This window comes from Giraffa tippelskirchi, chromosome 7, assembly GCF_054371585.1.
Source record: "Giraffa tippelskirchi isolate mGirTip1 chromosome 7, T2T-mGirTip1v1.2.pri, whole genome shotgun sequence".
Lineage (NCBI taxonomy): Eukaryota > Metazoa > Chordata > Mammalia > Artiodactyla > Giraffidae > Giraffa > Giraffa tippelskirchi.
This window is the reverse complement of record NC_137281.1, coordinates 114,512,101-114,524,491: the sequence shown is the minus strand read 5'-3', so window position 1 is coordinate 114,524,491 and position 12,391 is coordinate 114,512,101. Positions and strand designations below refer to the sequence as shown.

The 12,391-nt window shown below is 39.5% G+C and overlaps 1 protein-coding gene and 2 long non-coding RNA genes across 7 annotated transcripts in view; 2 read left to right on the top strand and 1 right to left on the bottom strand.

Moving 5' to 3' along the window:
- Nucleotides 1-6,741, top strand: part of MYZAP (myocardial zonula adherens protein) — a 124,115-nt gene extending 117,374 nt beyond the window's left edge. For 3 of the 4 annotated variants that reach the window (XM_081510089.1, XM_081510085.1, XM_081510086.1), the window contains one exon: nucleotides 5,801-6,741. In XM_081510089.1, the coding sequence (XP_081366215.1) occupies nucleotides 5,801-5,897 (97 nt within the window). In that variant the 3' untranslated portion in view covers nucleotides 5,898-6,741. The remainder of the gene's footprint in view (nucleotides 1-5,800) is intronic. The other variant, XM_081510088.1, reaches the window with a different exon arrangement.
- LOC145513511 (uncharacterized) overlaps nucleotides 1-12,391 on the bottom strand; it is a 35,691-nt gene that overhangs the window by 10,028 nt on the left and 13,272 nt on the right. The window contains exon 3 of one of the 2 annotated variants that reach the window (XR_014059454.1): nucleotides 11,582-11,745. This is a non-coding gene — a long non-coding RNA (uncharacterized LOC145513511). Of the gene's footprint in view, nucleotides 1-11,581; nucleotides 11,789-12,391 lie in introns of both variants that reach the window. The other variant, XR_014059455.1, reaches the window with a different exon arrangement.
- Nucleotides 1,127-3,445, top strand: LOC145513513 (uncharacterized). The gene is made up of 2 exons (XR_014059457.1): nucleotides 1,127-1,781; nucleotides 3,279-3,445. It is a non-coding gene; the product is annotated as an uncharacterized LOC145513513 (long non-coding RNA).

Genomic DNA, 12,391 nt, shown 5'->3' with positions numbered 1-12,391 from the left:
ACATAAGACCAGAAACTATAAAACTCTTAGAGGAAAACACAGGCAGAACACTCTTTGACATAAAGCGCAGCCAAGATCCTCTTTGACTCACCTCCTCGAGTAATGGAAATAAAAACAAAAATAAACAAATGGCACTTAACTAAACTTAAAAGCTTTTGCACAGCAAAGGAAACTATAAACTAGATGAAAAGACAACCCTCAGAATGGGAGAAAATAATTGCAAATGAAACAACTGATGAAGGATTAATTTCCAAAATATACCAGCAGCTCATGCAACTCAGTATCAGAAAAGCAACCCAATCAAAAAGTGGGCAGAAGACCTAAGCAGACATTTCTCCAAAGAAGACATATAGATAACCAACAAACACATGAAAAGATGCTCAACATCGCTTATTATTAGAGATATGCAATTCAAAACTACAATGAGGTATCATCTCATACTGGTCAGAATGGCCATCATCAAAAAAATCTACAAACAATAAATGCTGGAGAGGGTGTGGAGAAAAGGGAACCCTTGTGCACTGTTGGTGAGAATGTAAACTGATAGAGCCACTATGGAAGACAGTATGGAGATGCCTTAAAAAACTAGGAATAAAATTACCATGTGACCCAGCAATCCCACTACTAGGCATATATGAAGAGAAAACTGTAACTGAAAAAGACACATGTACCCCAACGTTTATTGCAGCACTATTTACAACAGTCAGGACATGGAAGCAACCTAGACGTCCATCGGCAGATGAATGGATAAGAAGGTTGTGGTACATATCCACAATGGTATATTATTCAGCTATAAACAGGAACGAATATGAGTCAGTACTAATGAGGCGGATGAACCTAGAGCCTGTTCTACAGAGGGAAGTTAAGTCAGAAAAAGAAAAACAAGTATCGAATATTAATGCATATATATGGAATTTAGAAAAATAGTGCTGATGAACATATTTGCAAGGAAGGTAGGGACATGCAGACATAGAGAACAGACTTGTGGACACAGCGAGGGAAGGAGAGGGAAGGATGAATTGAGAAAGTAGCACTGACATATATACACTATCATGTGTAAAATAGATAGCTAGTGGGAAGCTGCTGTATAACACAGGGAGCCCAGCCTGGTGCTCTGTGATGACCTAGAGGGGTGGGATGGGTGCAGGGAGGGAGGGTCACAAGCGAGGGGACATATATATATAATTATGGCTGACTCATGTTGTTGTATGGCATAAACCAACACAACATTGTAAAGCAATTATCCTCCAATTAAAAAATAAAATGAAATAAAAATATTGTATATTAAAAAGCATTCATAGAGAATCTAGAAAAATGGTACTGATGAACCTATTTGCAGGGCAGGAATAGACAGATGTGGATACAAGGGGAAGGAGGAGAAGGAGAGGGTGGAATGAACTGACAGCACTGAAATATATATATTATTATCATGTGTAAGATAGATCGCTAGTGAGAAGTTGCTGTATGAAACAGGGACCTCATCTACAAACAATAAATGCTGGAGAGGATGTGGAGAAAAAAGGAGCCCTCTTGCACTGTTGGTGGGAATGTAAACTGATAACAGGTACTATGGAGAACAATATGGAGATTCCTTAAAAAAAAAAAAAAAAACACAGGAATAAAACTACCATATGACCCAGCAATCCCACTACTGGGCATATACCCTGAGAAAATCATAATTCAAAAAGATGCATGTACCCTAATGTTCACAGTAGCACTATTTAAATAGCTAAGACATGGAAGCAACCTAGATGTCCACTGACAGATAAATGGATAAAGATGTGGTGCATATATACAACAGAATATTACTCAGCTGTAAAAAGAATGAATTTGAGTCAGTTCTAGTGAGATGGATGAACCTAGAACCTGTTATGCAGAGTGAATTAAGTCAGAAAGAGAAAAATATCATATATTAACGCACATATATGGAATTTAGAAAAATGGTATTAATGAACCTATTTGCAGGGAAGGAATGGACACACAGACATAGAGAACAGACTTGAGGACACAGTGGCATAAGGAAAGAGTGGGGTAAATGGAGAAAGTAGCACTAACATATATATACTAACGTATAAAACAGACAGCTGGTGAGAAGTTGCTGTGTAACACAGGGAGCCCAGCTTGGTGCTCTATGATGACTAGAGGGGAGGGAGGCTCAAGAGGGAGGTGATATGTATGTATAATTATGGCTGATTTATGCTGTTTGTTGTACAGCAGAAACCAACACAACATTGTAAAGCAATTTCCCTCCAATTAAAAAATAAATAGGAAGCTCAGCTTGGTGCTCTGTGATGACCTAGAGGGGTGGGATGGTGGGAGATGGGAGGGAGGCTCAACAGGGAGGGGATATATGTATACTTATGGCTGACTCATGTTGTTGTACTGCAGAAATTAATGCAACACTGTAAAGCTGAGCCATTGGGGAAGCACTTAAAGCAATTACAATTAACTGTAATTAATTCCAATTAAAAATTGTTTTTAAAAAGATGCAGTTGAGATGGATATACATTGAGATGGATGAAACTGGAGCCCATTATACAGAGTGAAGTAAGCCAGAAAGAAAAACAACAATACAGTATACTAATGCATATATATGGAATTTGAAAGATGGTAACGATAACCCTATATGCGAGACAGAATAAGAGACACAGATACATAGAACAGTCTTATGGACTCTGAGGGAGAAGGTGAGGGTGGGACGTTCTGGGACAATAGCATTGAAACATGTATATTATCATATGTGAAACAGAACACCATTCCATGTTCGATACATGAGACAAATGCTCAGGGCTGGGGCAATGGGATGACCCAGAGGGATGGGATGGGGAGGGAGGTGGGAGGGGGGTCCAGGATGGGGAACACATGTAAACCCATGGCTGATTCATGTCAATGTATGGCAAAAACTACTACAATATTGTAAAGTAATTAGCCCCCAACTAAAATAAATAAATTCATTAAAAAAAAAAAGATACAGTTGAATAATGGAAAAAAAGTCAACAAACAACAAATTCTGGAGAGAATGTGGGGAAAGAGAGGCCTCCTGTATTGTTGGTGGGAATGTATGTTAGTGTAGCCACTATGGAAAACTGTGGAAGTTCCTCAGAAAACTAAAAATAGAATTACCATATGATTCAGCAGTCCCACTCCCAGGCATATAGCTAGACAAAACTCAAATCCCAAAAGATACATACCCCACTATGTTCGTAGCAGCACTATTCACAATAGCCAAAACATGGAAACAGCCTAAATGTCCATCAACAGATGAATGGATAAAGAAGACATAGTACATATATACATACAATGAATAGTACTCAGCCATAAAAGGGAGGAAATAATGCCATTTGCAGCAATGTGGATGCAACTAGAGATTAGCATACTAACTAAAGTAAGTCAGAAAGAGAAAGACAAACACCACATGATATCACTTACATGTAGAATCCAAAAATGACAAAAATGAACTTATTTATGAAACAGAAACAGACTCAGACCATTAGAGAACTGATTTGTGGTTGCCAAGGGGGAGGGAAGGACTGGGAATTTGGGATTAGCAGATATAAACTATTACATATAGGACGGATAAACAACAGGAGTCCTACTGTATAGCACAGGAAACTATATTCAATATCCTATAAAAAACCATAATGGAAAAGAATATGAAAAAGAATGTCTATATATAACTGAGTCCACTTTGCTGTACAGCAGAGATTGGCACACATTGTAAATCAACTATACTACAATAAAAATAAAATTAAATAAAAACAAATACCTCATTAAACTTAAAAGCTTCTGCACAGCAAAGGATGTCATAAACAACAAAAAGACAGTCCACAGAATGGGAGAAAATATTTGCAAATGAAGCAACAGACAAGGGATTAATCTACAAAATATACAAACAGCTCACGCAGCTCTATGTCAAATAAAAAAAGAAAAAACAACCAAGAAATAGGCAGAGGCTTTAAATAGCCATTTCTCCAAAGAAGACATACTGATGGCCAAAAAGCACATGAAAAGATGCTCAACATCACTAATTATCAGAGAAACATAAAATTACAGTGAGGGATCACCTCACCTAAGTCAGAATGACCTCATCAAAAAGTCTACAGACAGTAAATGCTGGAGAGAGTGTGGAGAAAAGGAACCTTCCTCCACTGTTGGTGAGAATGTAAATTGGTACAACCACTATGGAAAACAGTATGGAGATTCCTTAAAAAACTAAAACTAGAACTACTATATTTAGCAGTTGTACTCTTGGGCATATATCCAAAGAAAATCATAATTCCAAAAAAACACATGCACCCCAATGCCCTTTACTATATACAACGACCAAGACATAAAAGCAACTTAAATGTCCATCGACAGAGGAATCAATAACAATGTGGTACATTTATACAGTGGAATATTACTCAGCCATAACAATGAAATAATGTCATTTGCAGCAACATGGATGAACTTAGAAATTATTACACTGAGTGAAGTAAGTCATGCAAAGAAAAATATCATATGATACCACTCATATGTGAATCTAATATTTACAGAACAGAAACAGACTTGGAGATAAAAAAACAAACTTATGGTTACCAAAGGGGAAATGTAGGGGGCAGTTAAATCAGGAGCTTGGGATTAACATATACACACTATTATACATAACAAAGATAACCAACAAGGACCTACTATATAGCACAGAGAACTCTACTCAATATTCTGTGATAACCTATATGAGAAAAGAATCAGAAAATGAATATATGTGCACGTGTAAAAATAAAAAAAGCTGACACCAAAAAATTGATTCTTTTGAACTGTGGTGCTGGAGAAGACTCTTGAGAGTTCCTTGGACAGCAAGGAGATCAAACCAGTCAATCCTAAAGGAAACCAACCCTGACTATTCACTGGAAGGACTGATGCTGAAGTTCCAATACTTGAGAGTAGCATGGAAATATATACATTACCATATGTAAAATAGATAGCTAATGGAAAGTTGAGGGCTTCCTTAGTGGCTCAGATGGTAAAGAATCTGCCTGCAATGCAGGAAACCCGGTTTGATCCCTGAGACAGGAAAATCCCCTGGAGAAGGGAATGGCTACCCGCTCTACTATTCTTGCCTGGAGAATCCCATGGACAGAGGACTTTTGAAAGTCCCTTGGACAGCAAAGAGATCAAGCCAGTCAGTCCTAAAAGTAATCAACTCTGAATATTCATTGGAAGGACTGATGCTGAAGCTCCAATACTTCAGCCACCTGATGCAAAGCACCAACTCACTGGAAAAGATCTTGATACTGGGAATGATTGAGGGCAGGAAGAGAAGCGGGCAACAGTGGACAAGATGGTTGGATAGCATCACTGACTCAATGGACATGATTCCATTGAGCAAACTCTGGGAGAGAGTGAAGGGAAAGGAAGTCTGGCGTGCAGTCCATATGGGGTCACAAAGAGTCGGACACGACTTAGTGACTGAACAACTATGAGAACTTGCTATATAATAAAGGGAGCTAAACCTGGTGCTCTGTGACAACCTAAAGGAGTGGGAGGTTCGTGAGGGAGGGGATATTCATGAATTCTGATTCATGTTGATGTATGGCAGAAACCAGACAATATTATAAAGCAATTACCCTCCAAATAAATAATTTTTTTAAAAGTTACTAAAAATAATGGTCCTTCTTATAATATTTAAATGAAATACTCAGCTATATTACTGCAGTCTATTTTTAAGTGTTGAAAAAGGATTTCCTAGAGTTATCTTATCACGTGAAGCACATGGTGAGTTTTGTTTCATATTCCTGATGTGCCTTTTTTCATTTCTCAGCCAAACAGGTAGGACTCGTGAGATCGCGATGCCTTCCAGGAACTATACCCCATACACACGAGTCTTAGAGTTGACCACGAAGAAAACTCTGACCTAAACACTTGGAGAAGTGCACTTTTCACTGATGGACAAAGGCCCTGGAACCCTGCAACCTGAAGTCTGGAAAGGGTGACTGTTGCTTCCTCCTGTACACTGTTTTAAGTCCCAGTGGAAATTGCTGAGGTTTTGCTCCACTTCTAAAACATGAGGCAAAGTGGAGGTGGAGGGGGGAGGGCAGGGGAGTGAGGTTTCAAGGTCGTTTTTCAAACACCCAACTGGTGTATGTATGTACCCTGCTGTACTGGGCTGTCGTTAGCTTTTCACGTAGACACCGAGTCCTGACAGGAGAATCCTCTATTTTCTGTTTTACTAGACTTCGGTTGGGAGGAAAAAGGGTATTAACTTGAAATTTCATGCTACTCATGCCAGGATCATTTGTTACAGCATGAAGGTTTTATTTACCCGTAAAAGTATTAGAGGCAGTGTTTCTCTGCTACAGGGAAGCCTGTCCATAGGAGCATGGGCACCTGGGGAACTGTGACCCCAGGAAGGAAGGGGCAGGTGCTGAGGACCCGTGCAGGGGCGTGGGAGCCTCAGCTGGAGCCAGTCCTTGTGAGGGCAGACACGCTTCATTCTGATGTGCTAATCCCTTGGTTTAATTCGTGCCTTATGCTTTTATGGGGCCAGCTGAAATCACTGTATTTCTTCAACCTATGATTTACTTTTTCTTTCTCACTTTAAATGAAAGAGAATTTTGTATGTTGTGGAAATTTAATCACTTAATGTTTTCAGTATCAATTAGTGTTTTCATTAAAAGAATGAATAATTTGTTCATGCATGCTTTACTTTTATATTATAACCTATGTCACATATGTTTAATAAATTCCATATATTTTGTTCTACTGATGCTGTCATTGTGTGTCATTCATGACCGTGTAGAGGGGTAAAGAACAGAACCTGGTTCTGAACTGTTCAAGTTAGGGCATCATAATCTTTCAATCAGTACAGTCCCTAGAATCATTTATAAACTGTACGAGAGGGTGTGTATGTTTGTGTGTATATTTTTAAACCCTGAAATTTATCTAGTTAACTTACTTTCTAGAAAGATTAAGATGCATTCATGTTTATAAAACATTAAAATCATTTTTACTAAAAAAAAAAAATCCTCCTGTGTGCCCAAACTCCCTGTGCTGTGGTTAGTCGTTCAGGAGTGTCTCACTCTTTGAGACCCCATGGACTATCACCCGCCAGGCTCCTCTGTCCATGGGGATTCTCCAGACAAGAATACTGGAGTGAGTATCACTCCAGGGGATCTTTCCAACCCAGAGATCGAACCCAGGTCTCCCGCATTGCAGGTGGATTCTTTACCAGCTGAGCTACTAAGGAAGCCCACCCAAACTCCCTACCCCTTACCTTAAAAAAAAAAAAAAGAGAGAGAGCCAAAGAAAGAAAGCAAAGCAACTCAGTTGAGTAAATGACCACAAGTCATCATAGTGTCAAGAGGAAATATTTTGAAGTCAAATTTGTATTTAAATTGGGGTTGTGGGACCTTGGACGTGTCATCAAAGCTCTCTGAATATCAACTTCATGTTCTACTAACTTGGGGTCATCATGCCTACCTGATTGCCTCAGCAGCACATATACTAAAATTGGAATGATATACAGAAGAACTTGCATGGCCCCTCAGCAAGCAAATCAAATCCCTTATGATTATACAGTGGAAGTGACAAAGAGATTCAAAGGATTAGATCTGATAAGAGTACTGGAAGAACTATGGATAGAGGTTCATAATACTATAAAGAAGGTGGTGATCAAAACCATCCCCAAGAAAAATACAAGAAGTCAAAAAGGTTGTCTGTGGAGGCCTTACAAATAACTGAGAAAAGAAGAGAAGCAAAAAGCAAAGGAGAAAGGGAAAGATATACCCAACTGAACGTAGAGTTCTAAAGAATAGCAAGGAGAGATATGAAAGCCTTCTTCAGTGAACAATGCAAAATAAAGAAATAGAGGAAAACAATAGAATGGGAAAGACTAGAGATTGCTTCAAGAATATTAGAGATACTGAGGGAATATTTCATGCAAAGATGGGCACAATAAAGGACAGAAAGACTATGGACCTAACAGAAAAAAGCAGAGACATCACTTTACCAACAAAGATCCATAAGCTATGGTTTGCGAGAGCTGGACCATAAAGAAAGCTGAGTGCTGAAGAATTGATGCTTTTGAACTGTGGTGTTGGAGAAGACTCTTGAGAGTCCCTTGGACAGCAAGGAAATCAAACCAGTCAGTCCTAAAGGAAATCTGTCCTGAATATTCATTGGAAGGACTGATGCTGAAGCTCCAATATTTTGGCCACCTGATGCAAAGAACTGTCTTCTTAGAAAAGACCCTGATTCTGGGAAAGATTGAAGGTAGGAGAAGGGGACAACAGAGGATGAGATGGTTGGATGGCATCACTGACTCTATGGACATGAGTTGGAACAAGCTTCAGAAGTTGGTAATAGGACAGGGATGCCTGGTGTGCTGCAGTCCATGGGGTCACAAAGAGTTGGACATGACTGAGCAACTGAACTGAACTGAAAAGAAGCAGAAGAGATTACGAAGAGGTGGAAAGAATACATGAAAGAACTGTACAAGAAAGGTCTTAATGACCCAGATAACCAAGATAGTGTGATCACTCACCTGGAGCCAGACATTCTGGAGTCCAGAGTCAAGTGGGCCTTAGGAAGCATTACTATGAACAAAGCTAGAGAAGGTGATGGAATTCCAGCTGATCTATTTCAAATCCTAAAAGATGAGGCTGTTAAAGTTCTGCACTCCATATGCCAGCAAATTTGGAAAACTCAGCAGTGCCCACAGGACTGGAAAAGGTCAGTTTTCATTCCAATCCCAAAGAAGGGCAATGCCAAAGAATGTTCAAACTACCACACAGTTGTGCTCATTTCACATGCTAGCAAGGTAATGCTCAAAATCCTTCAAGCTAGGCTTCAACAGTATGTGAACTGAGAACTTCCAGATGTACAAGCTGGATTTAGAAAAGGCAGAGGAACCAAAGATCAACTTGCCAACATCTGTTGGATCACAGAAAAAGCAAGGAAATTCCAGAAAAACATCTGCTTCATTGACTAGTTTAAGCCTTTGACTGTGTGGATCACAACAAACTGTGGGAAATTCTTCAAGAGATGGGAATACCAGACCATCTTACCTGCCTCTTGAGAAACTTGTATGCAGGTCAAGAAGCAATAGTTAGAGCCTGACATGAATGATGGACTGGTTCCAAATTGGAAAAGGAGTATGTCAAGGCTGTATATTGTCACCCTGCTTATTTAGCTTCTATTCAGAGTACATCATGTGAAATGCCAGACTGGATGAAGCACAAACTGGAATCAAGATTGCCGAGGGAAATATCAATAACCTCAGATATGCAGATGACACCACTCTAATTGCAGAAGGCTAACAGGAACCTAAAGAGCCTCTTGGTGAAGGTAAAAGAGGAGAGTGAAAAAGTTGGCTTAAAACTCAACTTCAGAAAACTAAGATCATGGCATCTGGTCTCATCACTTCATGGCAAATAGATGGGGAAACAGTGGAAACAGTGAGAGATTTTATTTTTGGGGGCTCCAAAATCACTGCAGATGGTGCCTGCAGCCATGAAATTAAAAGACGTTTGCTTCTTGGAAGAAAAACTATGACAAACCTAGACAGGGTAATAAAAAGCAGAGACATCACTTTGCCGGCAAAGGTCTATAGAGCCAAAGCTATGGTTTTTTCAGTAGTCATGTACGGATGTGAGAGTTGGAGCATAAGGATGGCTGAGTGCTGAGGAATTGATGCTTTTGAATTGTGGTGCTGGAGAAGGCTCTTGAGAGTCCTTTGGACAGCAAGGAGATCAAACCAGTCAATCCTAAAGGAAATCAATCCTGAATATTCACTGGAAGGACTGATGCTGAAGCTGAAGCACCAATACTTTAGCCGCCTGATGCAAAGAGCCAATTCATTGGAAAAGACCCTGATGTTGGGAAAGATTGCGGGCAGAGGATGACATGGTAGGATGGCATCACCGAATCAGTGGACATGAGTTTAAGCAAACCCCAGGAGACAGTGAAAGACAGGGGAAGCCTGGCATGCTGCTATCCCTGGGGTCACAAAGATTCAGACATGACTGAGTGACTGAACAACAACAAACATGACACACAAGTTCATGAAGTGTTCCATATTTTTTATACAAAAATAAACTCAAAATGGCTTATAGACTTAAACATAAGACATAACACTATAAAACTCCTAGAAGAGATCACAGGGAAAACATTTTCTGACATAAACTGTACCAGTGTTTTCTTAGATCAGTCTCCCAAGGCAACAGAAGCAAAAACAAATAGGACTTAATCAAACTCACAAGCTTTCGCATAGCAAAGGAAACCACAAGGAAAACAAAAAACAAAATAACCTATGGAATGGGAGGAAATATTGTGACCAAGAAGGGCTTAATTTCCAAAATATCCAAATAGCTCGCACAACAACAAAGAAAGCAAACAACCCAACTGAAAAATGGAAAGGAGAAGACTTCCCTGGTGGTCCAGTTACAAGCTGTGCTCCCAATGCAGGGGCCCTGGGTTCGACCCCTAGTCAGGGAACTAGATCCCACATGCTGCAATCAAGAGTTCATGCCACAACTGAAAGATCCCTCATGCCACAACGAAGATGGAAGGTCCTGTCTACCACAACTAAGACCCAGCGCAGCCAGATAAATAAGTAAGTATTAAGGAGGAAAAAAGAAAAATGGGCAGAAGACCTAAACAGACGTTTCTCCAAAGAAGAAATACAGATGACCAGTAGGTTCATGAAAAGATGATCAACATCACTAATTATTAGAGAAATGCAAATCAAAACTACAATGAGGTACCAGCACCCACTAGTCAGAATGGTCATCATGAAAGAGTCAACAAATAAAAAATGCTGAGCAGGGTGTGGAGAAAGGGAACTCTCCTATGGCTGCTGGTGAGGATGTAAGTTGAGGCAGCCACTGTGGAAAACAGTATGGAAGATTCTCTGAAAACTAAAAAAAATAAAAAATAAAAAAATAAAAACAGAATCACCATATATCCAGAAATTCCACTTCTGGGCATAGATCTGGACAAAACTATAATTCAACAAGAGACATGCACCCCTGTGTTCACAGCAGCACTATGCACAATAACCAAGACATGGAAACAACTTAGATGTCTATTTATAGGTGAATGGATAAGGAAGATGCAGTACATATATACAATGGAATATTACTCAGCCATGAAAGAGAACAAAATAATGCCATTTGCAGCAACATGGATGGAACTAGAGATGATCATACTAAGTAAGTCAGAAAGAGAGGCAAATACCCTATGATATCACTTATCTGTGGAATCTAAGATATGACACAAATGAACCTATCTATAAAACAGAAACAGTATCATGGACATAGAGAAAAGACTGGTGGTTGTCAAGGGGGAGGGCGTTGGGGGGAGGGATGGAGTAGGAGTTTGGGATTAGCAGATGCCAACTGCTGTATATATATATAATGGATAACTAACAAGGTCCTACTGTGTAGTACAGAGAACTATATTCAATACCCTATGATAAAGCACAATGGAAAAGAATATATAAAAAAGAATGCATATCTATAACTGAATCACTTTGCTGTACAGCAGTAATTAATACAACACTGTAAATCAACAGCACTTAAAGTAAAAAAAAAATCACACCTACCTGATAGGCTAATGTGAGTGCCAGCTGAGGTAGGTCACGCAGAGGCCTGTCCTGGGGCTTGGTGCACAGGAGAGTCCTGCCATCCGGAGGTGTGTCTTAAAGCACTGCTGTTGAGTCCTGGCTACCTTCCCTCTCCGAGGTGCTTTAGCGAGAGAAGCCTTCTCCTAGCGCAGCGTCAAGGAAGAGAATTTCAGGAAAAGGCAGATCCTGGGACCAGAAGGTAGTGAAGCAGGACTCAGAGTGGCAGAGGGTTCTGGGAACCCCTGAGTCCCTGGAGAAGCTAGTGGGGAAACAGCTTCTAAATGAAATGTGGTGGCATAAAAAATGTCAGTTTTGGTGAGAGAAAGAAAGAAACAAAGACTTTGGCAAACACTCCACACCCTCCTTAAAACAACCAAAAAAGGAAAAAAACTAGTAATTTTAAATTCAAAGAATGCTAGGAATCATTCTATAACATTAAAGGTGGTCTGTCTCCAGACACTTTGTATTTATAAATTTTTAAGTATACCTGCAACATTTGGAGAATTCTAAACATTATTTGAACTATTCAGAAAGACCATTGAAGGGACTTCTTCAGTGATACAGACTTGAAACTGAAAAACAAAACAAAAACCCAGAGCTAATCCTTCTCACCCTTTTGTCAAAATTAGTGACAATCTACCATCTGAAACAGAGTGGTGTTTGTTCTTCAACCTCCTCATAAGCATAGGTTTCATGTAGAACTGGAGGGAAAAACTCTAATATCACATAGCAAATTTACTCTGAATTTATTCCAAAAATGTATTCCTATAATAAGGCCTCAATTAATAT